The sequence below is a fragment of the Dysidea avara genome, chromosome 12 (assembly GCF_963678975.1).
Source record: "Dysidea avara chromosome 12, odDysAvar1.4, whole genome shotgun sequence".
NCBI lineage: Eukaryota > Metazoa > Porifera > Demospongiae > Dictyoceratida > Dysideidae > Dysidea > Dysidea avara.
In genome coordinates, this window is record NC_089283.1 from 24,140,990 (window position 1) to 24,167,956 (window position 26,967).

The window sequence follows — 26,967 nt, forward strand, 5'->3', positions numbered from 1 at the left end:
TAAATGGTAATTAGGGATTGTAGGATAATGAATGACTACTGATTGTTCTATTAGAGTATACAAGAATTCTGGTCTTAATTTTGAAAAGCTAACTCCTTAGACCAGCTTATGAAAACTGCATGCACCTTAGAGGTCTGCCTATAGAATCTTTATAAAAGGGATACAATTGCAATCTGGCAAATTTGGTGGCTGTTCAATTAGCAGTAGAATTGAAATGATTCTAAATATCACACAATATATAAAGTACAAGTATAAACACCATATCAGGTGTTTGTCACTTTCTTGAATCCTTATAATTTTCTTTCCAGAACATTATTTTAATGGCAATCAATAATCAGACAAAAAGGAGTTTGTAATCCAATGACAAAAATGGAATGACATATAAAATACAACCAAAAACATTATTTTGATCTCTAATTACAGTACAATTAAGTATAATGGAGGATGCATATTTTAAACCTAATTAGTGACATTAATACAAGTCTTTAGATTTCATCACTTCCAACAATAAACTTCCTACTCACATTAACAAAATTTAATATGTATATAAATGCTTTGTTAGTGAAAACTGACTGTTCTATTAGAGTATCTTAAGCTTTCATGTCCCCTCTATAGATGCCTTGAGAGCTGAATACTTTTCGTCACTCACTTTTGTGCTGCCAAACTCAATAGCGTGTTTAGATTTCTGCTAGTTAGAAAATTTAAATCTCAAAAGGGTTTCCTGAAATTCTTGGAAATCCCTTCCCTATATTCCACAAGGAGTTAGAATAATTTGTTCCCTGTGATTGAGTTCAGCTTTCTATGAAAAACAACTATAGCTATATCAGGAGTTAAAACCATAATACAAAATATGGCCACACTGTAGCTTACAAACATAAACTACAAAATTTAGTCAACAACAGTTAGCACTATGAGCATAATCTTAGTCACTTAACCACTGAGGACATCCTTCACCTGTAGTTAACACAAACTTATAATGAAGACTTCCTTCTAGTATCATTACTCCATTAGTAGTGAGTATAGGATCAGTAGTAACATTTAAATCACAGATGATGATCACATCAAATGATCTACCCTCATCTCCTCCAACATAGTGGATCACAAGATCACCAGTTGACGAGGAGACACTGGCACTAGCAGGACGGACAGCTCCCAATGACAATGGTCTCAAGTTAAGTGACGGAGATAGTTGACAAGCAGCTCCTTGACAGCCAATGACATCATACTCCAATCCACCACAAGGTGTGTAATAATATGTGTGGTTATTGTAATCTGTGACTTTCATGGGAGAATATTCCTTATCCAGTTTGTAAAGATCATATGTTGTGCCACTTTCCTTTACTGTGCAGGAACAACCATCACCAGCCAGAACACACTGAAGAGGATGAGAGATAGTACTATGACATGTTGCATTGCAGGCACACTTACTGGTTAACGAGGCTTTCAAAATATAATCATCAACATATTCTATTTCAAACAACCGTTCATGACTTTTGTTACATATCAATGTAATGATGGAACTCCTATCATGATTGGTATACTGCAGGGTAACGTTTCCATTATCAACAAATGTTCCACTGATAGCAGAACCATATCCGACAAGCCCATCTTTAGTTTCCATACACACAGACTGATTTAAACATTGTGGGGAGATCACAGGGGAACAAGGGTTATAGTAAATTATTTCTGTTGATGAATATTTGTATTGCATGGGGTTAGACCCACTATCAAGAGGATGGAGATTAAATCGGTCAATTGCATTTGGTTCCCAACAAGTACAAGCATCAATGTTCTCACAACTACTGATGGCACTATTACCACATCTCCCAGGACAGGCACACATGGAATACAACTTAAATATATAACCACGCCGACTGTATTCAACAATAAACTCCAACCTGCCATATATGGTCTTATCACAGACTAACTCAATTTCAGTTGTACGCGTGTAGCCATCATTAGATTTGATGTTCTCATAAACTGCAAAGACACTCCCCTTATCATACTTAAATTGTACATCATTGGTTTTGCCCAAGCTGAAACCATTACCACTATTTCGAGACACTTGGCACATTGCTACACGGTCACACCCATTGTTTCCTGTTGGTATAGTGTAATCAACACAAGGGTTGTAGTAGAAGTCGTATGTATCTGAAATGAATCGTTGATCATGACTGAGAACGTGGAAGCGTGCACTGGATCTACCTCTAACCAGATCATGTAAGGTAATCAGGCTGCCCTTCCAATCATCCAACTGACAAGAGCAGGTGGTCTGTTTTTTACACTGTGAGGTCGCCATAGAAAAAAGTAGCATGTTTAGGATAGCAAAACAAACCAACAGCAGTAACGTGCAGATGTGCATCATGTGTCTCATCCCAAACCACCTGCAAACCGTCCCATGCACTCACGTGGTCCCACTGAACAAGGTCTCACACTCGAGCTCGATCGCCACTGAATAATCTGAATCAACTGGCCGAGGATCGTGCCTATTGGATTTAGATAACCAAGATTCATTGGAACAATCTACTCACCAGTAGCTACCCCAAGCAGCTAAAAATACTTGCTGGGTATTTTGAAAGAGCACGTGACTATAAACCAGAAAAGGTAATATTTTTTTTTGCTGGCGGAGCATGCATTATGCACCTATCAATGTTAGGCCCCTACCCCCCCCCCCCAGTACGGGCCATGTGGGGACAAGGTGGGGATTTGACACCCTGCAAGAGCAATAACCCCACTACTGGGGCCTAAGTGTTTGTCTAATCCCCTACCTATCACCTAGTCTGGCGGCGCCCGCCCCTTCGCATAGAGTAAGGGTCTGGTATGCTTAGTATCACCGAGTTGTTCTGGAGGAATTTAATTTCAATGTAATGACGTAACGAAAATGGCCTTAACGGAAGTGCCTCACCCAAAACTGTGGCAGAGATATTGAACTTTCTTCGCCTTTACACAGGCGAAAGTGGATTGGTCTACTTTTATAAAATACACATGTCTCCCTACCTAGGAAATCAGAGCGTAACCCGGGTTTTTCGCGTATCAAACAAGGCGAAAAGCCCTTCCCGATATAACACTTTCTTCTCTTTGTTCTTTATTAGCTAACTCCTTTTGTTTCTTCAGTTCTGTTACTGAGGGCATTTGATTCATTCTTTTGACGTAACATACACAAAAATGCGCTGATTAAACGTGGAGCGTTCTGATTGGTTGCACCAGTTTTTGGTAATCCGGTACAACTCCACTATACTAAGCATACCAGACCCTTACTCTATGCGAAGGGACGGGCGCCGCCAGACTACCTATCACCTACATTCCCCGAGGTATTCCCCCACTCCACGCCGCTTCGCTGGCTACGGGGCAACGTCACGTGATTTAACTAAATATAGTTACACAATTCGATTGTTATAAAAATGCTTGTGTCAAAAGCCCCACTACTGGGGGTAACTTTGTAGGTAAACCCCCTATAATCCCCCTATGGATCTTGATAGGCGCATTAATGGTCTGAGGGCCACAGTCAGAAAAAGTACGCATACATCTTACAACTGAAGATAAAATTATTATTTACAATATATATAGCTAGCTAGCTAGCTAGTATATATATATTATTAAAATTTTTACTTAGATTTTCTATGTATAGCTATTTACTAAAGCATACTAAAGTTTGGTGGGTGGGGACACTTGGAGCAGGTTCTACATGGGCACATTGAATGTAAGTATATATGTATATAGTTTGTCAGAGTCAAAGTTATTACAAAAGTGTTGCCAGAAGGTCTTCAGTGAATAGCTCACACTAATGGAGATTTTCTCCATGAAAATCCAATGAAAAAAAATGTTCACCCTGTGAAAAGTGAAGTTTTCATTGGGAGGCCCCAATGAAATTTTGTTTTCATAGCATTTTCATAGGAAAATTCAATGAAAACCAATGAAAAATTACCAATGAAAATTCCATGAAAAGCAGTTTCAAAGAGTTTTCAGTGGTAATTTTTCATTGGATTTTCATTAAATTTTCCTATGAAAATGCTATGAAAATAAAATTTCATTGGGGCCACCCAATGAAAACTTCACTTTTCACAGGGTGAACATTTTTTTCATTGGATTTTCATGGACAAAATCTCCAGTAGTGTCAGTTGGGCTGTACGTTAATGGAATAAAATGATTAATCCAAGTTTAGTACTGGTATAGACTCTTGGTAATCTGTTATAATAGAATGATGTGTAATTGTGTTTTAGTTTTCTTGCAGCTGGTTGAGGAATGTATACTGGGATAGTGACAATTTTTGACGTAGTTGAATGGTGATTTTGATGGATGCTGGATAAATTTACAAAGAAGACTATATATGGCTATGTCACAAACTCACAGGTGTACATTAATGGTAGCATTAAAGAATGGTAGCAGTCTTTACTTTCCCTAGTCTCAGTCTTATACTCTTCTTACCTACTTTAAAATATTTGTTATGATCTCTATATGGCTGCTCTATTATCAAGAGTTTTTCCTTGTGTTACATGAAGAAATCAATGTAAGTTTCCATATATGGTAAACTGCACCGTTCTTACACCTTCAAGTGTTTATGTTGGGGGAGATCTGTTAATATTAACCCGTTTGTGCTTTTCTCTGAATAAGCCTCATATATACAGTACTGTTCTAAAGACCTGTTCAACAAAGAATATGATATTTTATTTTATTGACAGCAATATCAGTAATTAGAAGTAACAAAAATAGTCAATTTAGTCCAATCTTCTGCTAGCTGCTGTATCTTCAGCCTGGCTGTACTGAGTCCTATCCTCTATTCACTGGCTATAGACAGACTGAAATTCTGTTACAGGTTTTTGCAATTGAATTCGGCGACTTTGCAATTGAATTCATCCCGTTTGCAATTGAATTCGTCGCTGTTGCAATTGAATTCGTCCCGTTTGCAATTGAGTTCGTCGCTGTTGCAATTGAATTCGTCCCGTTTGCAATTGAATTCGTCGCTTTTGCAATTGAATTCGTCGCTTTTGCAGTTAAATTCGTCCGTAACAAGAATGGCAGCTGGAGCAAACACGAAAACATGATGTAGCAGCTGCTACAAGAACTTGTTCAAGTACAACGGTAGTAAACAACTCTTTATAAGGCAATAATTCTTCCTCTACAGCCTATCCAGCAACATTCCAAACTCTACTACGCCATTCGCGATGGGTGTGGTCACTCGCGAGAAAGTTAATTAACTTGTCAGACAGCTATCAACTTCGCGTACTACCAGCTTCAATTACCTTCTAGTGTCTCAAGTGTAACTCTCCATGGCATAAATAGTTCATCTCTTAATGAACGGGTTGGTTTCTTGGAGCCGTTTTGTTTATGACGAATTGTAATGCAAACGCGACGAATTCTATTGCAAAACTGACTAATCAACTGCAAAATCGACGAATTCAATTGCAAAACCGACGAATTCAATTGCAAACGGGACGAATTCAATTGCAATACCGACGAATTCAATTGCAAACGGGACGAATTCAATCGCAAAGGCGACGAATTCAATTGCAAAAACCTGTAAAAAGGTCCTTTTATCCTATCTGTTGACCTGTCATATGACATCACTTTTGTAGATTCTAGGTCATTTTATAAGGTTTCATCTACACATGTTGATGAATCAGTTTCTGTAAACAATTTAATGTTACCCTTTTCTTCATCCTCCCCCTCATTGTCATGATCCACATGACAAGTTTTTTGGTTAAATTACAACTTTAAAGTTAATTGACACATACTGAATTTATCGATTAATGTTCCATAATTTTGGTCACTGTAGTACTTACGTATATGTAAATATTCTTAATCCAGCTCTAGTGGGCAGACCTTTACAATAGGCCTTATGTACTGTTTGTCCCCAACCTGTAGCTTGAGTGATCGAACATGTTGGTCTTTACTACGATACACTTCCAATACTCTTCCAAGAGGCCACTGACCACGAGGGGTATCTGAGGACACCAGCAACACTGTATCTCCAGGCTTGACATCTGTTTTTAACCTGAACCACTTCTGTCTCGGACTTAAGCTGGGTACCCACTCTTGGAGCCACCTATTCCAAAAATGTCTCACTAATTCTTGTATCCGCCGCCAACGTTTCTTAGGATTAAATCCCACTTCATCGATTACCTCTGGAGCAAATTGCCCTCCAACTTGGCCATGTAAGAAATGGTTTGGCGTGAGGGGAATGTTGTCCTTAACACTGGCTGACTGATAGGTCAGTGGTCGTGAATTGATTAGTGCTTCTGCTCCACAAAATGCTGTCATCAGCTCTTCATCATTTACCTCAGCATTTTTCAAAATTGCTGTGATGGCTCTCTTTGCTGATTTTATCATAATTTCAAAGACACCTCCAAAATGTGGAGCGTAAGGTGGATTAAATGTCCACTTAATTCCCTTATCAGCTACAGCTGCTTTAGTTTTTGGATCCTTGTACAACTCACAAAATTCCTTATTAGCTGCCACAAAATTTGTTCCATTATCCGACAGCATTTCCTCTGGGATACCTCTTCTATTAATCATCCTGCTTAAAGCATTTACAAAAGAGTCCACATCTAAACCATATGCCATTTCTAAATGTATGGCTCTGGAAGCCAAACAAGTAAACAAACACAAATACCTCTTTTGTCGTGGCCTTCCTCTTCCTTGCATTGTCATGAATGGTCCCCCAAAATCAACAGCTGTCTTGGTAAAGGCTCGTAACGATGTAGTAAGTCTGTTTTGTGGTAACGGTGCCATAATCTGTTGAGCTACCTTAGCTTTTCTCCTTTTACAAATGGTACATTCTCTTTCCCACTCTATAATTTCTTCTCGTGCAGAAATGATCCAAAATCTAGTGGACAATAAAGATAAAGTTTGATTTGTACCTGCACAATGATTCCCTAGTTCATGATGGTGCTTCACTATGAGCTTTGTTACCCAATTCTTGCGAGGCAGAATTATGGGATACCTTATATCATATGGAAGGAACTCTGCATATGTCAATCGTCCATCTGACCTCATCACACCTTCACTATCCAGTTTTGGGCAGAGTCCTAGTAACTTGCTGCTTGTGGGCAATTGTTTATGATTCGCCAAAGACAAATACTCTTCCTTAAACACTTTCCTTTGCATCTCTTTGATTATGTAATGCTCAGCGTCTGACATCTCTTCTGCACTTAACTCTACTTGATCTAACTTACTCTCTTTTCTACAGTTGTTTATAAATCTCAAAATCCAAGACACAACTCTAGACAGCCTTCTCCAACTTGAGAATCTGTTTGGCTGTAGCCTCCCAGTGCACACACCATCATTCAATAGTGTAGCAGTAGATGATAAATGCGTAGCAATACATGTACTTGGATTCTTACGTATAACATATTTTCTCTTCAATTCTGTCGTGTCATTATCTGAATTGAATACCATGTTAAGCTGCGGCCAATTGCTCTGACTGTTGGACAAAAATGCTGGTCCTTCCCACCAGGCTCTCAACTCTGATATCTCTTCCAATGTAGTACCTCTTGTTAAATAGTCAGCAGGATTTTCTTTCGTGGGTACATATCTCCACTTATCTGGACTAACAGATGCTTGAATTTCTCCAATCCTGTTTGCTACAAATGGCTTAAATTGTCGGCTGTGCCCTTTTATCCACCACAACACACTGGTACTGTCTGTCCAGAACGTTATAAACGGTTTGTCAATATTCAGTGCTTCTGCCACAGATAAAGCCAATCTCTTCCCTGTCACTGCCCCCATTAATTCTAAACGGGGAATGCTTGTTAACTGTAAAGGGGCTACTTTGGTTTTAGATGTTACAAATGAGACTGATACCTTTCCATCACTGTATTCTGATTTCATGTAAACAACTGCTCCATAAGCATCCTGAGATGCATCAACAAACACATGCAATGAAACAGATACAACATTTCTACTTAACTGAAGGCTTCTAGGAACCTTGATCTTAGTCAACATAGTTAACTCACTAAACCACGATGTCACCTTGGATGACAACTCATCAGGTAGGGTGTCGTCCCAATCTAAACCACAAATCCAAATTTCCTGCATCAAAATCTTGGCTCTGATAATATATGGAGACAAAAATCCAAGGGGATCAAAAAGGGTCGCTATTAACTTTAGAAAACTTCTTTTAGTTGGTATAATTACCCTGTCATTGACCTGTGACTTAAAAGTAAACACATCATCATTAGCTAGCCACAAAACACCCAAAGTTTTTACTGGTAAAGATTTATCACTGTCCAAATTCATTTCAGAGGCTCTGCACTGTGTAGAAATACTTTCCAACACCTTCGGTGAATTTGATAACCATTTGTGAGTGTGCATGCCTGCCTTATCCCACAATTCAGACAATTCCTTATAAAGCTCAATCCCTTCTGTTTCACTACTTACTGAGTCCATACTATCATCCATGTATGTTGATTTTAATATAACTTCTGCCGCTCTAGGATACTGTTTTTCATAAACCCTTGCATGATGCTGAGTGACAAGTTGGGCTAAAAAAGGTGATGAGTTTATCCCAAACACTAAGCGATTAAATTGGTATTCAGTTGGTTTCTTCTTAACATCCATGTCTCTCCATAAAAATTGATGATATGGCCTATCCTTAGGATACAATTCTACTCTTAAATACATTTCTGCGATGTCGCAAGCCAAAGCAATGGGATACCTTCTGAACCGGAGTAAAACACTAAACAAGTCATTCTGTAATTTGGGACCTTGGTGTATAACATCATTTAGGGCAACATTATTGTACTTAGCTGAAGCATCAAATACTATTCGTACCTTTGTGGTTGATCGATCCTTCTTCACAACAGGAAAGTGAGGTAAGTACCATCTCACTGCTTGGTTATCCTCCATTAAAGGTACCTTTGTCACATATCCCTTTTCAAGATGTTTACCAATTATCTTCTTGTATTCTTCAGCAATTTCTGGTTCTCTAAACAATCGTCTCTCCAGGTTGTATAGTCTCTTCTCTGCCATCTCGTAATTGTTTGGTAAGTTAATAAATTCTTCCTTCCAAGGAATAGCGACTCTATAACAACCATTGTTGTAGGCTATAGATGTTTCTGTCATATTTAAAACCAGATTATCCTCAGCTTTCACTATTGAAAATTCTTCTGTCCCACTAGTATCAACTTCCCAAAACTTTTGTAACATCAAATTTACCTTTTCAGTATCTGTCTGACCTACAGAAAAGAAGGTACAAGCAAAGTTATTACTCAGTTTTGTTTGTTTATTGTCGTCCATGGCACCGATACATGTCCAACCTAATGGGGTAAGACGTGCCACTGGCTGGCCAGGTGGTCCACGAATATCTTTGAATGAAAAATGGAGGTCTGCACAATCAAGGCCAATCAACACATCCACTGTTGGTCGTGATCCTAGTTTAGGAAATTCCAAATGTTGTAAATGAGCCCATTTTGCAGCACATGATTTCCAATCAATGGCCTTCAACTCCCCAGTAACTCTGTCTGCTGTAAGGGCAGTAATTGTCACAGCAGCTCTTCCATCCAAACTTTCAATAGTACATTCCACAGGAGATGTTTCAAAAGCTTCAACATGACCATTTAATACGCTAACATTAACCTTTTGTAACTGTCCTTGTAGACCAAGTTCTGCTGCAACATCTGAGTTGATGTAAGTTTTTGTACTAGCATCATCCAATAATGCGTTCACCTTAATCTTTCTATTACCATTTCTCAAATATACTGGAATTGTCCTCAGAGCAATGGTACCTGGATTTGTTGTAATTGTGGTGTATGATTCGTTTTGACTTGGGTCACTAGTAGCTTTTGGCTCCCCCTCATTTGGAGCACAAATCGTCTTCTTACTGGCCACATCATGTTTACTCAGTAACTGTAGTTCTTCCTTCCCATGTACCACTCCTTTATTTTGACTACTGGAACGAGGACCTCGATCTTTGTGTAGTAATCTATGATGAACTTCTTTGCAGTTGTCAATTCCACATATTCTTGTTCGGTTACAATACTGTCCCAAGTGACCATCACCTAAACAATGGAAACACAATTTACACTGTTTAGCATAGTCCCACCTGTTCTGTAAATCCATCTGTTTAAAGTCAGGACATGCCCACGCTCCATGGGGTTTACTGCACACCCTACAGACTCTTGAACTCTGTCTGTCTTCATTAGTAACCTGCTTGACATTGGATTTACCAAAGAAACTATACGGTACATCTTTCTTAAATTTCTTAACTTCATACCTTCCTGATTTAACTGGAAAACCCATGGACTGCTTCCAGGGCTTTTGTTTGAAACTCTACTTCCTGGATAACCCACTCTCTCAAACTTTCAACTGACTCTCGTTTGTGGTTTTCAAATATCCACCTATGATAACCTGATAACATTGTTGTGGGTAGCTTCTTCTGTAATTTCAAATATAACAGGCCATCATTAAGTTCTTCAAAGCGATTGGCTTCCTTTAGGTTAACAATGGTAACATCTAATAAATCTGTAAACTTTTCTATATCTCTGTGACTGCCTGGATTAATAGGCCTGAAGTTATCCACTTCTTCCAAATACAAAGCTATTTGGCGACGCTGTCCTCCGAACTTTCTTTCTAGTCTCTCCTTAGCAGTGTGGTATGCTGTTGCCGAATGTCCCAAACTATCAATGGCCTTTAGTGCCTCCCCTGCCAGACACTGCCTCAACTGTAGCAGTTTGTACTCTGGTGTAGCAGGAGCATTGTCCACACAAGCTGTAAATGCAGCTTTCCAGTTTTGATAAGTCTTTTTGTCACCTGAAAAAACTGGGATTGTTACTCTTTTTAGCTGTTTCCACAAATCTAACCCAATAAGCCCGGGATCTGTACAATTATTCTGACTAGCATTACTCACGGAAACTGACTCAAGACAGCTTCTCTCTTGTGGTGGCTGGTGATCTGGAGGAGCTTCTTGTTGAGGTAGCCCAGGTTCCTTTCTATTTGGCTGTTGTCTATCTTCTTTTTGTTGTTGTAATCTATTTAGGAACTTGTCATACCTCCTTGGTGTGCTTAGTGAATCCAAGACTTCCTGCGCTCGATTCTGCGCATTGCTATATTCTATTTCAATCTTTTCTATTTCATCACTAAGCTTGTCTGCACTCTTACTATCTTTGTCTAACCTGTACCTATCATATAACCTCTCCATAACATTCATAGCACATCCTAAAGCTACATCTAACTCCTCACAAATACCTTTTATTTCTACACTGTCTGTATCCTCTCTCTGAATTGCTGTCAATAAACACCTTCTAACCTTTGTAAACCCTGTCTTTGCTGTTGCCTTTTCCCTCTTTAAGTCACTTACTGTTTGTTCAAGCTGTGTGGTCTGAAATCCTCCATCAGAAAGGCCATTCTCTGGCAGTAAAGAAGCTTCTTCTTCTTGACCTTTTTCCTGACCTTCACTCATCCTTAACCATCCTCTGCTACCAGAAAGTTCCTTGTTCTAAAGACCTGTTCAACAAAGAATATGATATTTTATTTTATTGACAGCAATATCAGTAATTAGAAGTAACAAAAATAGTCAATTTAGTCCAATCTTCTGCTAGCTGCTGTATCTTCAGCCTGGCTGTACTGAGTCCTATCCTCTATTCACTGGCTATAGACAGACTGAAATTCTGTTAAAAAGGTCCTTTTATCCTATCTGTTGACCTGTCATATGACATCACTTTTGTAGATTCTAGGTCATTTTATAAGGTTTCATCTACACATGTTGATGAATCAGTTTCTGTAAACAATTTAATGTTACCCTTTTCTTCAAGTACTCTATAATTCCTACATCATTTATAGCTATATACAATTATATATAGTGCAGTGGACTTGACTTTGTTTAGTATCAAATAAACTTATGTTCATTTCACTGTATTAGCCATTCATCATCAAATGAACTGACAGATTGCTCAGGCACTTCCATAAATTGCAATGTTGAGATACATAGCTACTTAATTTTGGAAATACAACATGTATTTGCCTTGTCTGCTTGGCCGTTTCCATTCCTGATATTCTACATCTGTAGAAAGGGCAGAAATGGAAATGGCCAAGCAGGAAAAGGTAGACAAGGAAAAAACAAATGTTGTATTTCCCAAGTAGCTATACTTCGAATTCCTTTATCTCAACATTGCAATTGATGGAAGTGTCGGATGATGAATGGCTAATACAGTGGAATGAACATCACTTTATTTGATACTATACAAAGCCAAGTCCACTGCACTATACAGTACTGCTATATATGGGCATATTCAGAGAAAAATCATGAATGGGTATTAACAGATCTCTCCCAACATGAACACTTAAAGGTGCAAGAATGGTGCAGTTTACCAAATATGGAAAATTACATTGATTTCTTCATGTAACCACAAGGAAGAAACTCTTGATAACAGAGCAGCTGCCATATAGAGATCATAAAAAATGCTTTACAGTAGGTAAGAATAAAGAATACTGAGATATAGCTATAGATCTTGAGTTTTCATTTTCTTGGATCTATCTATCTCCAGCTCATGACCATTATCAAGGGTGGATTTAGGGGGGAATATGGGGGGGGGGGGGGGGGGGGCTCCAAATTTTTTATATGCTGATGTGCTAGCTAGATGTATAGGTTCAGTTGCAATATCACAACTAAAGCATACTTGGGCAATGAAAAGATATGGAAAGAGTGAAAAGAGAAAAGCTAATCTCTTCTAGGAGTCAGGGATCAAACTTACATTTGAGGGATACTAATAAGTTGTTAAACACCTAATAGAACAGTCAACTACTCTAATAGAACATCCATCATTAAAAAAAATTCGTTAAACCAGACTAACTTCTAGACCTCTTGACCTTCAACTTTGAACTCAAACCATGCTGCAGCATTTATGTTGTATATGAAAGCTAATTACCACTACTAGAAAATAATGGTTCACAATTTAATAAGGTTCAGTCGAAATTATTACCAAATTCTATCTCAGAAAGCTGTGATGGGATGCCCCCCAGATTAAGTGTGCTCTGTATCATGAGTGTGCTTTGTACACTTTACTACTAGTTGTATTAACTAATTGCCACAATTTTTAGCTCCCAGTATAGTTACTAGGGACCCGCCGATTATGCTGGCATAATTATGAGCATAATAGGTGTCTGAAAGCATTGAGCATAATGCTAGCATAATAGGTAGAATATTTGTGTAATACTAATAGTATGAATTCTTGCTTATCAAAATAGTTATGACAGAAAGATCGATATACTCTAATAGAACAATCACACAGCTGACTGTTCTATTAGAGTATATCGATCTTTTCTGTGGTATGCATTTTGACAAGTAAGTTTGTGCTTCAGCCACTTATTATTTATCCATAAATTGGAAATTATTAGCAGAGCATGAGAACTGAGGCATAAATAATTGGGCATAATTTGAGCATAAGGCCCCTATTCGGTGATTATTAGTTTCTCATCCAGCCTTTCTAATTATTATGATGCGGGCGGGAGGGTATTACCATTATGCCATTATTTTATAATATTAACACACTGATGTACAGACCTTGTCCAAATTGTCTTTTTTTCTTACTACAAACATTTCCTTCACTACTTTTCGTGATCGCCAACTGTTTTTCGACAGTCAACTGAAAGCCTATATACTTTGATGAAGTCGATAGAGCACGATTGCAACTGGCACTGCAGCAATTTGCTAAGGAAAACAACAGTTCTCCTGGTGATATATAGCGCATTGTAGCGTTCATCAACAAAAATTATAACAGTTTGGTATCACGTGTTCTTCTGAGCATGCGCAGAGTAAATAATGGCTTACCATGCGGTAGCTTAAGAAGGATGCGGGCGGTGGATGAGAAACTAATAATCACCAAATAGGGGCTTAATGGGTAAGTATTGAGCATACATTTAAGCATAATAGGTAAATTTTTGAGCAGTGGAGCATAGCATAATAGGTAAAATTATGAGCATAATCGGCGGGTCCCTAATAGTTACCCCTAGCTTAGCAACCCCCCACCCCCCTTGGTAATTCCTAGATTTGTCCTTGTGGCAGATATAACAGATCTGCCAATCAAGACTGAAAGAGAATGAATTACAAGTTTTATATTTTGCATTATCCAAATAACAAAGTTTAAAATCTTTTAGTGGATGGAGGCCGCACTCCAACCCCCGGCATTAGTGACTCACAATCAAACCTGGAAACTGCATTTGAAGTATCCTGGCTACACCCCTAGACATGTATACAAAATCATAAATTAATTAGTAAAGAAATTAAACAACAGAATTAAGTTTAATTGTGAAGCTACACATGAAGACATCCTCGGTCTTCAGCTGCAGTTAACACAAACTTATAATGAAGACTTCCTTCTAGTATCATTACCAGGGCCGCCCAGAGAAATTAAGGGGCACAGGGCAAAGAGTTAAAGTGGGACCCCAGAGGTAAGGAGGTTTCCATTCTGAATCACAACTTCACCCAAGCTGTAAGTTGAAGACCAAAAAAAGGCCATCACCTGCTGACAATGACAATAGCTACCCCTCACCAACCATATCTCCCTATCTATAAGTAGCGATTTCCAACCTACCAATTTTTCACACATATTTTTGCTACTTAAATTATACACCTTCAATAAACGTTTCACAAGCTGCCGTTCCAGTAAATGGTAGCCAATGCTTCGTACTTTGTATTGCACTTTACTGGATTAAAATCCATGCGGTATTTATTGAAATACAGCAAATCAAAGTTTGAGAAATAAAAATCCCCATAGGAAGCCCATACAAATAATTGCGTACGTAATTCTAATTGGAAGAATGTGGCACCTGTGATAGCCGAAGTTTCCGAGTGTTTCCGCGTGAATCTGCTGCTGATGAGGACGAAGAAAGTGGTTCTGGGAAAACCGTATATGCTGATTTCGATTTTTCCATGTGTTTTTTGATTGGAGGACGATTGATGTTGGATTACGATGGAAATATGGCCCTTTTAAAGGTAAATCGCCATCTAACACTGCTCAGAATTCAGCATTACAATCATCCTGGGCTTCAAGGCATCCCCCTGCATCGATGCAAGTATAGTTTGAAGGTGAGCAGTTTGTTGTCTTGCGCGGAATTGCAAAATAAGGTTCAAGGTTGAACATAATCTTTTCAAAAGTGGAGACTGGCATGTGATACCAACCTTACATGGCTTCGCACTTACCTGATGTTATATTCTGGTGTGTTTACTGCTGTTTTGATCCATTTTATAGCAGCTTCAGTGATTGTAATTTTGATCAGAAACTATTTATAATTTCTCTTTGTAGTACAGTGATGTCATTGTGTTATATAATAGTTATCATCCTTAGTGCTTACAATGTGATAAATAAAGCTGAGCAGTGTCCAAACAAATCTATTTTAAAAATAATTTTGCTCTTACAGTGTGTTATCTGATTGTCATGTTTCTGAAGTACGTGTTAATTGCGACTTGTGATGCCAGTACTTGCCATTTATAAAATATTACCGATTTTTCTAGTTAGTTATCCTTGAAAATGCATTAAGTACCTGTGTATATATATTTAGTATTACATAATACAGTTTTATTTATGCATCACTTGCTTTATTCATGTAATATTCTGAGTGGTCAGTCTACAAAGAAGTGGTCACTTTTGAGAGGTTTTACTTACTTCATATGCTGTTCTTCATAAAATAGATATGTGGTGAAAATTTCATGTCGTTATTAGTTTCCTATCTAGATTTATGACACTTTGTATATTGTGTTTGGTGCCATGCAATATACATAAAAAGCATTGAAATGCTGTACACAAAAATCATCACACAGCTGTAAACTTCTTTTCCTTATATCTTTTGATAGGAACCACTGATTGAGGTGGGGTTTGCACTAAAATGACTCTGACAAAATGCACAATATTGTTCATACCAATGAATGTATGGAATGTTAATTATTTAATTTAGTTGGAAATCTCTACTATAAGCTTGCTATACTGCTCCTCTGAAGAATACTGTGACTGCTCTATTAGAGTATTTAGATCTGACTGCTCTATTTAAGAGTATATTGATCTTTTAAACAGGTATTCAAGGGGCCCTTCAGTGGCCCCCCTTTCAGGCTGGGGCCCGGGGCAAAATGCCCCAGTTGCCCCCCCCCCCTGTGGGCGGCCCTGATCATTACTTCATTAGTAGTGAGTATAGGATCAGTAGTAACATTTGAATCACAGACAATGTTCATATCAATGATCTACCCTCATCTCCTCCAACATAGGGAATTACAAGATCATCAGTTGACGAGGAGACACTGGTACTAGCAGGACAAACAGCTCCCAGTGACAAAGGTTTTGAGTTAAGTGACGGAGATAGTTGACAAGCAGCTCCTTGACAGTTGATGACATCATATTCCAATCCGCCACAAGGTGTGTAATAATAATGTGTAGTTATTGTAATCTGTGACTTTCATGGGACAATATTCCTTGTCCAGTTTGTAAAGATCATATGTTGTGCCACTTTCCTTTACTGTTCAGGAACAACCATCACCAGCCAGAGCACATTGAAGAGGATGAGTGTCATCAGGACATCCCTCATAGCATGCAAATCTGCCATATAGTGAGGCATTCAAGACAGAGTAGGTGTATGTATCCACTTTAAACAATTGTTCATTATTCTGATCACACTTCAGATTAATGATTGAATTCACAAGACCACCAGCAGTAATGTAACTTGTCCTCCATCAGTTACAAATGTGCCAGTCTCAGCAGAGCCAAATTCAAGAATATGATTACCAGCTGTCAGGCACACAGACTGGTCACTGCAGTCGGGGGTGGATATAGGAGAACAAGGATTGTAGTAAAATATTGTTGAAGACGATATTTGGTTCTGCATGGGACTTGATGGGCTGTCAAGAGAATGAAGGTTGAAAACAATGTTTCCTCTTGGGTCCTCGCAAGTGCATGCATCAACATTCATACAGTCTGAAATATAATTTTGGCACTCAAGGCTTCCCAGGACAAGCACACAAGGAGTATAGTCTGAACTTGTAATAGAATCGACTATACTCCACAATGAACTCAAGTCTTCCATATGTGCTCTTATCATAGATCATTTCTATTTCAGTTGAACGTTTAAAGCCATCCTTAGTTTGGATATTATCATAAACAGCAAACACTGACCCATTCCTGTGCTTGAATCGTACATCATTGGGAGGCTCCCAGGTTGGCTGCAATGTTGGAGTTCCTAGACACTTGGCATAATGCTACGTTCTCGCACACATGGTTTTTCGTCTGTATTGTGAAGTCATTGCAGGGGTTGTAGTAGAAGTCGTAAGTATCTTGGATAAATGGTGAAACCCCGTTGCCATGTAATCGAGGGAAATTTCATCGTTTAGTTTACAAGAGCAAGTGTCTAGCTTTGTACACTCTGATGTTGCTGCATCCTATAAAGGAACGCAGATTTGGAACTCAATGAACGCCTCAATTTACACTGCAGCTACTCTTGGACAATTTAAAAACTTATATAAATCTCATTTTAGCTAATTTTTACTTGCATGTATGTTAATGTGTATGTAATTGTATTGTATGTTATGTATGGGCACTACTGAAAAGCAGTAGTTTTTCTACTGATGCAGTCTTCCCAAAAAAAAAAAAATCCACTTCAGAATACAGTACAACAATAGAAACATAACCAAATATACAACATTTTATTTGCAGCAAGTGGAATTTTTTTTACGCATGCACCGACATAAAATCACTTAAAATTAAAGCAAGTACTACACTCAATTCATGGTAGGTGGGTTCTTTGGTTTCGACAGAAGCTCTCCTTTAATTCATACCTCAGTGGCAATCTAACTATATTATTAGCTTTAATATTGTTGTAATTGTCATAGCAAAAGTGTATTTTAGCATAGATAAGTAGCTATATTCTGCATAGAATATGATAGCTACTATCTAACAATTAAGTTTAGTAAAATATCATGCATTTTTACAAAAAAAATATGCTTGCATTATATCTAAACTATCAGCAACACTTTAGCTTGCAAGCAATTGAAATATTCTAATAGAGCAGTCAAGTAGTACTCTAATAGAGTAATCAGAGTGTATAGTCACCTACAGGTACTTTGTTTATTCCAGTGTTAAAGCATGGGAATGTTGTCATGGGATTGTTGTCATGGGATTGCTAACTAAAAGTAGCCTAAAATCCAATCTCAGAGCTTTCAAAAATTCAGAAATGTTTGGAGGTATAGCTATCATCTTCAGGAGCCAAAATGTTTCTCAGAAACCGCAAAATCCTAAATCCGCCACTCTGACTGCATGCATAATACAGATGATAGGCTTTAAGGTTACGGTATAGTCACGGGCAATCATTCAAAAGTTTGAATGCCTATCGATACTTTTTGAGAAGCCCATAAAACCAGTCTAGCAGCGTGAAAAGTTTTAAATGAAGGTGAAGCCCTTCATATTTAACGTTTTTATGTAGCTACAGTGTAGGTGGATCACTACAATTTGTTGTAGTAACACAAGTAAGCCAGCCCGTACATCGCTCAGCTCCAGCTGTCACTACCATGTTTTTCCGCCGCCAAATACAGCAAAAGTTGTAGGCTCTATTGGCTTTTCTGGGGCATAGTGATACTGTATATTAAATTTGTTAGGTCCTGTGGAAGCGTTTTTGGCGTGTTTCTCCCCAGTGACTCGGATACAAGCCTTCAAAGAGCTTGTTTCACCCCAAAAAACTACTAAAAGTTCAATAAAACGTCTATACTACCAGTAACTTCAAAAATCGCTTCCACAGGACCTAGATATTTTAGTTGTTTAGTCACTTGTGTTGAAATTATAAGGATTCAGTAATCTGTTAGTCTGGTTTTTGGCGGCGCGTTTTTATAAACCATCGCTCTATTGTAGACCACACACCCAAGAACAGTCGTTGTTCTGTAGTAAAAACAAACAAGCACAATTAGTTGTATTGCTAACACAACACAGTTGTTGAAATTATTTATCCCTGCTTGGTTTAAAGCAGGTTTTGTAATTTGTTCCGCCCACGCGTTTTAAACTAAAAGTGTTCATTTCCTCTTATCTTAGCTGTATCAGCAATTCAACCAGCCACATGCAGCAACCAAATAGAAAAAAATGTTTTGTTTCCTTACTATGCCTTGTGCCCAAGAACAAATAGCCAGCTTTTTTGCATGGCAAGGCTGCCAAGGGATCATAGCAATCATGTAACTACGTATTACCAGCTGATCACAACTTGGCTGTTTTGACATGGACTGTAAATTGCTATGACTTTATTTTTTCATTTAGTAAAACATATGATCTCTGGATAAGGTTATGGATTTCACATAAGACATACGTATACATATATAGGTACTAATGACCCAGCTGTAAAAGTTGAGTTGAGCATAGTCTTTTAGCTACATACCACTATTATATAGTTTGTGAACAACCAGAGGATAAGATAGTCTGGCACCGCCCGCCCTTTCACAAAAGGTAAGGGTCTGGTGAAATACAAATACCAAATCATTTCAAAAGGAATTCAATTAGACAGCGCTTGTTATGTCAGATGATTCCCAACAAAAGCATTGTGTTGCCAAGGCGATTTCTGTGCGAACATCATTGGCACGCATTAACTGGCTACCGCTAAATCTGGGCAGTAGAAATGATTTAGTATCTGTATTTCACCAGATCCTTACTTTTTGCGAGGCAGCGCCAGACTAAGGATAAGACTCACCAGGCTATACGCTACATTCTCCACTGGAGGTATACAAATGTGCACCACTTACAGTGGCACACATTAATAGCCTACAGCTATTATTATTATTGTTATTGTACTGCTTTACAGTGACCAGCACTGAAGGTCTGACAGCAACATGTGCTGCAGCCTTTAGAATTCTCCTAACCTAATAAAGTGATACCTGAGCCTAAGACTTAAAATTACTGACCAAATAAAGTGTAACAGAAAAGGGCCAAACTAAGGAAAAAAATCCCTCCTACCCCAGGAGTCGAACTGCAGGGAACCCAATGTCTAGTAGGGGCCACACTCAGCTGTCCTCCAGGAGGGATGGATTTTCTTCCTTAAACCTAAAGTATTTGGCTGCAATACAACAATAAGTTCCCCCAAGAACACTCATCTGAACAAAAATCACTAACAGGTAGGGATAGATGTACTGAGTTCTAAAGGAAAGAGAGTAAGGAAATTAAAGCGGAATAGCAACTGATGATGGTGGGAGATGATGTCATGATGGTGCATGCATGATGGATGCAAATCTGAATAGAATTGTTTGTAAAGTGTAAGTAAATTAGAGATCAGCTCTGCGGAATTCCACCTACCACTATATACTCACATGCTGATGAAGTAGCTGATGAATAGTGTGGTTCAGCCAGGTGCCGCTGGTAGCTACCGCATCAGTGAATAGCTTGAGCTAATTGAGCAATGCATGAAAACACCATATACTGAGGAGAGGTAATGGTTATAGCTACAAGGCAGTTGACTTAACAAATGAGTATGCATGTCTTAAACCTCTAAGTTTAAGGTTGGCCGGCTGTGAGATACTGCACTGAGGGCATGGGTCTTCCTTTCGCGCTTCTCTGAGCTCAAATGGTCAGGCCGGACTACTTAGACAGGTAGCACCACTGGCATGGCGGATTTTTGCCTGGGTGGCCGTCTTCAGGCAGCGCAACATTTCTCTTTCCTATCACGTGATCCGGTCAGAGGAATATCGATTGTGGTATAAACCTCGTGACGCCTGCAACAGGTATTGTTGATTGTATAGATTAAAGCATCTTGTTTAGTGAGGATGAAGGGGGAAAATGAACCACTGGTACCAGTAACGAATCACCGGCCGTCAGACCATCGAGATGAGAAGATAAAATCATTCAGTATTGGAAGATCGCTACTATGCGACCCCAGCCGATGGCTGCATCGTTATACGATGTTATTTCTGATGTGCACCTTGAGCTTTGGTGAGGCCCATTGTTAAGACTGTCACGTGCACCCTGTGCCTGCTACAGGAAGCTACTTTGTATATGACAACCCGGCCGCCCTGCAGCGCCAAATAACTCAGGTTATCTCCATTACCAGTGTTTGTAATAATGAGACTGTGTTCCACTTGTAGGTCATGGGTGTAAACTCTGCCAATTTTATGTTGCTGTATTCCCTGTACTCCTGGCCGAATGTAATTCTGTCCTTGGGAGGTGGCTATCTTATTGACCGAGTGTTTGGAATTAGGTAAGATTTATGTTGGATTAATGATTTAGTGAATTACTGGTTTGATGGTCTTTGACAGAGTTGGGACTGTGATATTTAGTGTGTTTGTTTGTCTGGGTCAAGTGATATTTGCAATGGGAGCTAACCTTCAGTCCTACAACGTGATGTTGGCAGGAAGATTTGTATTTGGGTTAGTGGTATCATGTGATCTCAAGTGTCTTCTGTGTTACATCATCTCGTCTGTTTTAGAATTGGTGGTGAAAACTTAGCAGTGGCACAGAACACTTATGCCGTCGCCTGGTTCAAAGAGAAAGAGATTAATATGGTGTTTGGTTTACTGCTCAGTGTTGCCCGACTGGTAAGTGTTTGTGTAGTGTGTGTTTGTGTTATGTCACCATCACCATGCAGGGTAGCACAGTTAATATGAACATTTTGGCTCCAATTTATGAGGGTACTGCTAGTACCTTTCCAGAGCCTCACCAGAGACTTGCCTTCACTCTATGGATTGGTATGTCATTGAATATTGTAATTGATGTTGTCACTGGCGTGCAATATGTTGATACCATGATAATTCCTTCCTTAATGTATTTCAGAATACTATCTGGTCTGGTTGTTAAGTGCATGTACTTATTTATTAAATGTACACTCATTTCATTAATAAATAAATAAATAAATTTCTTGTACTTAAATAAGTGTACGTGGAAGCTCTATCATGATGTATACATGTAAGAGAAGAAATGCTAGAGGTTTACCAATGATGTGAGGCACAAAATCTCATGTGGTACATGGCCAATAATAACATGTCTTTGACTATGTTTATTAAGTAAAACAGTATTCTGCAGTATGGAATTCACGTGGAAACCGAACTCCAAATATTGGTACATGTGGTAACTGACGAGGTTTTTTATTAGGCGTAGACACTTTACAGTTATAAATTAAGCAGGTGCGCCTAACAACTCTACAGTGGATGATTTCAGTGATTGTTGTATATTTGGTGTTTTGTAGCAATTATCTGTGCACAACTATTTGATGCATGATCGCACAATCATGCTAGAATTAAGTTCTGTCAAGAGTCCATAATAGAGAATGTTCTGTCCTGTGGACGATTATAGCCTTTTAAAGATTTCATCTACCTGTTTTTTTTTTTTTTAAATGGTCAGCTGTCGCACACTGTTTATACTCCCACACCTTGAATATTTTGCCAATTGTGGTCGAAATCACTTTATCACAGTGATATTGCTTAGCCCACATGTTCCATCCTATTAGTGTTCTCTGGTCATTTTATGAGAATAATTTGTTATCTAGCTGCCTGTGTTTTCTGCAAAAATGTGGAGATGTGTATATTGATTGAATGACAGTTTTAATTGATGTGGTTTGCATTATTCCTGACAAGTGTAGTACACTCCTACCATAGCTAGTGGAGGACCTTCTCACTGTCCGACTGTTGATGTGTAGATGTTATTACAAAATAGTGAAAGTTGAGTTGCCTCAGTAATATGATTATTGCACAGCCTCAAATAAATTATTTTCTTCAGTTTCGACTGAATGCCTTGATCATGCACTCACTCCAACTCAAAAGGTTGACAAGTGATGCAATAAATTATTTAAATGCACAAAGTTGTTGGAGTGTGAATTATGTTTTCTCATTCGCTATAAGGCTGTGCGTTTATATCGATTATGTAATTAATTGATTGCAGCACTAATCATGATATGCAATAATAGATTAATTGATAATAGTACATTCTCACTGTCAAGAGCCATACTAATAATTGTTCTCCAACTTTTAACCAATTGCTATCACCATAGAACCAACCTGTATCATAAGTAATGCTAATAAAGGAAGCCTCATATCACAAAATAGAGACAAGTGACTATTATAAATAAAATAATTGCACAATTGTGATTACATCACTCAATTGTAGTCACATGATGTCATTATCTGTTTGTGCAGGTGTATTTTTCTGTGTCCTGTCGCTACTTGCAGCAGTTGTACTGGGATTGTTTGATCGTAGAGCGGCGAAGATCCTTCGTAGGGATGAAGCTAAAACTGGTATGGTACAAATGTCAAGGGAATATGCATAATTTCTTCTGTATTTCAACAATATTAATTATGCTTTATGTAGTCAATTATCACTTAAGATTTTGTTGAAGCTTTGGTTGTTTTCTTTTTACATATTTATGTACGTACTTGTAGGAGAAGTGATCAATATTAAAGACATCCTGTACTTCCCCATGTCTTTGTGGTTGATATTTCTGATCTGTGTACTCTACTACGTGACTGTGTTCCCATTTGTTGGACTAGGAATGTAAGTGTGTGTGTGCGTGCGTGCGTGCATGCGTGCGTGGGTGGGTGTGAGTGTGTGTGTCATACAGCTCAGCCAATTTAAGTGCTTTGAGATTGAATCGTAACGTTCCAGATTCAATGCCCTGTTGCTGCTGCTGTTGTTGTTCTTGTATCCTTGAGCAAATTGCTCCAGTCTACTGCAGTGGGACCTAGTCAACTAACGAAACAGATGCCATGTCTCACATTGTGGTGTTGGGATCATTGTGTAACTTTAGGTTCCACATACTACTCTCTAGGAGACATGGTACAGTCTTCCTGTGGGTTACTGGCCTTACAGTTCCTGCCTAGGAAGATTTTTCTGCATCAGTTCTAAATTAGTAGTGCACAGGTAGTTCACCTGGGCAGCAATAGGAGTGTTTCACTGCAGGCTTCACTTTGTGTTGTTTGTTGTGTCTTCTGTAGTGTGTTCTTTGAGGACAAGTGGCAGTACAGTGCTACTAAGGCTAATGCTGTAAACAGTTTAGTGTACATCATTTCAGCAGTGGCATCACCTTTCCTTGGAGTAGCAGTGGATGCGACTGGCTTTAATGTGATGTGGGGTAAGTAGCTGTGTACAGACATGGGGCCAAGTACATTTAAAAGTAAGTACAAGTACTTTTGAATTTTCCAAGTACAAGTACTCCAACAGCAATCCAGAGAGTACTTAAGTAAAGTACAAGTACATGCTGGAAGTACTTAAGTAAAGTACAAGTACATTTTGCTGTAGTGAAACATATGCTGTATTCAGTGTGTTGTAGTATGTAAGTGTGCCTAGGGGGGTTGGTTTTTGTCAACCAATCTCTCTGTTAAACTCTTAAAATGCACTGACTTGAACAACAGCATTGTTTTTGTTTGCCAGAATGCTATGACATCATTAATCGTGGCAACATGATACATAGTAAGGTTGGGGAAGGTAGTAGAAGAATTGCAAGAAGTTGTAAACTGCACCTTCATAAAATTCTGTTATTCTCATTATACACCCACTGTGTACAAACTACGTACAATGTTTGCAGTACTTACAAGTACTTTAAGTACTCAAGTACATAGCAAAGTACTTGAGTATAAGTACAAGTACACTGGGGAAATTAAGAAAGTATTTAAGTAAAGTACAAGTGCTTTCAAATCTGTACTTAAGTGTACTTAAGTATAAGTACTCATGTACTTGGCCCCATGTCTGGCTGTGTATAATATTACTTACAGCATGTACTATTCACATGCGTACGTGTACGTGCACACACACACACACGCACACCCCTACAGACACACAGATATATACCCACCCATTGTTATCGTATTATTCACTACTAGTCAATCTTGGTGTTATTTCCACACTCGGATCACATGCTCTACTAGCCTTCACTAGACTACTACCATTTGTTACCATGGTGAGTAATCAATAGTGTAATTAGTATTTAATAGTAATTACAGGCATTGATGGGACTGAGTTATTCGATATTGGCATGTGCCTTATGGCCGATGGTGGCCTATGTGGTACCAGAACATCAACTGGGGACTGCGTATGGAATGTAAGTTGTATGATTTACCTTATTAAGCAGTGGCTACATTGGGCAGGTCACTTTGTAGTTTGTACATACACAAAATAACACATTAGGGGATTATCAAGTTGGCTGGTATAGACAAGTGACCTTATTACACAGTGACCTTATTACACAGTGACCTTATTACACAGTGACCTTATTACATAGTGACCTTATTACATAGTGACCTTATTACACAGTGACCTTATTACATAGTGACCTTATTACACAGTGACCTTACTGACCTACTACACAGTGGCCAGAGTAGGGTCTCGGAACATTGGCATATCTAAGTTTTGTGGTCAAAAAGTTTTCATGATTTGTGATGTTTAGTTTACTGTTAATTATCGTGAGGCTTGAAGCCTGATGCCATGGAAATTTGTGTGTGTTGGACAAAAGTTAGTATTACATATAATTGACATGGAACATACAGTTAAGTGACATAATAGCTTTAGTAGCAGTTATTCCCATAACAATGATGTTGTGATGTCACATTACAGTATGCAGTCCATACAGAATCTTGGACTAGCAATAGTCTCATTGTTGGCTGGAGTTATATTGGATGCTAAAGGCTACATCTTGTTGGAGGTGTTCTTCCTAGCATTACTGTGTGGAGCGTTGATTGCTGGAGTTGTGTTGTACATGTATGATGCTGCTAAGGGTAAGTGGGGTGGGAAGATGGTGTGTGCGTATTTTGTTTGTGATACAATACTCTCAGTTTGACAAAACTGCCGTGTGTGTGCATGTGTGTATGTTATTTGTGAATATAATTTCTGACAATAACAGTAGTTCTGTGAATGCAATGAAGAATTTATGGTAAATTAATTTTTATTAGGATCTAAATTGAACAAGCCAGCGTGGGTACGTAGACGAGAAGCTAAGAAGAAGGAAGAAAGGTGAGCAGCAGGTTGTTGGCTAACAAACCTCACTGTGCACCCTCTAGCGAGTCAGCTGCGATGATTACTAATGAAGAGAAGGAAAGGATCAACTCTACTAAACCATACACTAGCCCCATCCAACCCAGCTCTGCATTTCATCTCAGAAATAGACTACTATCTCGTATTGGAACTAGGGTGTGTATTATTGTTGTGTGGTATAGTGGATGTTAAATTTCCCAACTGAACAGATTTTAGGATCTGTAGCTCACTAAATATTACATGTGATTGTTGTGCGAGTTTCAAGGAAGGCCATGTGTGTCCCCAAACATTTCTATGGCTAGAAATGGTTGTGGTTCAGATTCTTCAAATTATTTATGATACATAGTGCATTGAGCTAGCTGTCTTTAAGGATGGTATATTCAGTGGATTAAAATGATGCATTGAAAAATTGGTCTCCTGAAATGTCTACTTATGACCCATCAAAATTTTTTTTCTATCGGTACAGCTATAATCATAGTTGCCACAGTAAAATATGCCCAAGTATCCACATTCATTCCTACAGTGAACATAAGAGCCATCTAGTTGTACTCAGAGACCTTAACCTGTAAACAGTACGTAACATCTGAGGCTAAGATATGTGAGATTTGAAAGAGTGAGGTCCCTTCACAAGTAGGATTCTCCTTATGACTTGTCACTTTTCTTGTGCTTGTGCTACTTGTCTCTAAGCTACAGTGTATTTTGTCTGCTCTGTTTCTATATTTTTAGCCCTTAAGAGTATCTTCCCCATTGACATGAATAACTATTTTTTCCATGCATATAAGAGATGTGAGAGAACCACCAAATGATGTCTCTCAGATTTCGTATAAGTAATATTAACATGTCTCTCTTGTACTCTCCACAGATGCCAGAGCACGTCAAGAGCTACCACAAGTCACCATTCTACAGGTTGGGTGTACTGAAATGACCACGATGACTTTTACACACTAGCATGTACACAATTTGTATCAATCCTTTCCTTTTTGTTTTGTGTGAGTGTGTGTCTATTACGTGATGCAAATCTTCCTAAACAATATAATATTGCTGTGATTTTTTTTGTTTTTGTCGTGAATGATGT

At 38.5% G+C, this 26,967-nt stretch overlaps 3 protein-coding genes and 1 long non-coding RNA gene across 6 annotated transcripts; 2 read left to right on the forward strand and 2 right to left on the reverse strand.

Moving 5' to 3' along the window:
• Nucleotides 1-819: 819 nt before the first annotated feature.
• On the reverse strand, nucleotides 820-2,601 carry LOC136240425 (cation-independent mannose-6-phosphate receptor-like). 3 transcript variants are annotated; one of them, XM_066031411.1, is made up of 4 exons: nucleotides 2,532-2,601; nucleotides 2,409-2,486; nucleotides 2,206-2,284; nucleotides 820-2,151 (listed from the first exon to the last, which is right to left on the reverse strand). In XM_066031411.1, exon 4 carries the CDS (start codon nucleotides 2,072-2,074, stop codon nucleotides 923-925), a length of 1,152 nt encoding a protein of 383 aa, XP_065887483.1. In that variant the 5' UTR covers nucleotides 2,075-2,151; nucleotides 2,206-2,284; nucleotides 2,409-2,486; nucleotides 2,532-2,601; the 3' UTR covers nucleotides 820-922. The 3 variants fall into 3 exon arrangements, with proteins under 3 accessions (XP_065887483.1, XP_065887482.1, XP_065887481.1); XM_066031410.1 differs by having other exon boundaries at nucleotides 2,206-2,486; XM_066031409.1 differs by having other exon boundaries at nucleotides 820-2,486.
• A 3,195-nt stretch (nucleotides 2,602-5,796) lies between these two features.
• Nucleotides 5,797-10,056, reverse strand: LOC136239953 (uncharacterized). Its single transcript, XM_066030696.1, has one exon. It carries the CDS (start codon nucleotides 10,054-10,056, stop codon nucleotides 5,797-5,799), a length of 4,260 nt encoding a protein of 1,419 aa, XP_065886768.1.
• Nucleotides 10,057-14,506: 4,450 nt separating this feature from the next.
• On the forward strand, nucleotides 14,507-17,569 carry LOC136240443 (uncharacterized). The gene is made up of 4 exons (XR_010693799.1): nucleotides 14,507-15,019; nucleotides 16,190-16,337; nucleotides 16,446-16,546; nucleotides 16,601-17,569. It is a non-coding gene; the product is annotated as an uncharacterized lncRNA (long non-coding RNA).
• Nucleotides 17,570-20,617: 3,048 nt separating this feature from the next.
• Nucleotides 20,618-26,939, forward strand: LOC136240423 (major facilitator superfamily domain-containing protein 1-like). Its single transcript, XM_066031406.1, has 16 exons — nucleotides 20,618-20,662; nucleotides 20,700-20,870; nucleotides 20,919-20,971; nucleotides 21,023-21,135; nucleotides 21,194-21,304; nucleotides 21,364-21,472; nucleotides 21,523-21,622; nucleotides 23,066-23,164; nucleotides 23,309-23,420; nucleotides 23,861-23,997; nucleotides 24,746-24,822; nucleotides 24,866-24,963; nucleotides 25,476-25,636; nucleotides 25,811-25,871; nucleotides 25,919-26,048; nucleotides 26,755-26,939. The coding sequence occupies exons 2-16, from the start codon at nucleotides 20,705-20,707 to the stop codon at nucleotides 26,815-26,817; spliced, it is 1,590 nt and encodes a 529-aa protein (XP_065887478.1). The 5' UTR covers nucleotides 20,618-20,662; nucleotides 20,700-20,704; the 3' UTR covers nucleotides 26,818-26,939.
• Nucleotides 26,940-26,967: the final 28 nt, after the last annotated feature.

Bases quoted from the DNA above. Each gene is read 5' to 3' on its own strand.
- LOC136240423 (XM_066031406.1), top strand. From the start codon at position 20,705: ATGAAGGGGGAAAATGAACCACTGGTACCAGTAACGAATCACCGGCCG. The intron at 21,305-21,363 runs GTTAGTGGTATC...CGTCTGTTTTAG, and splicing joins GCAGGAAGATTTGTATTTGG to AATTGGTGGTGAAAACTTAG. The intron at 23,165-23,308 runs GTATGGTACAAA...ACGTACTTGTAG, and splicing joins TAGGGATGAAGCTAAAACTG to GAGAAGTGATCAATATTAAA.
- LOC136239953 (XM_066030696.1), bottom strand. From the start codon at position 10,056: ATGGATTTACAGAACAGGTGGGACTATGCTAAACAGTGTAAATTGTGT.
- LOC136240425 (XM_066031409.1), bottom strand. From the start codon at position 2,374: ATGAGACACATGATGCACATCTGCACGTTACTGCTGTTGGTTTGTTTT.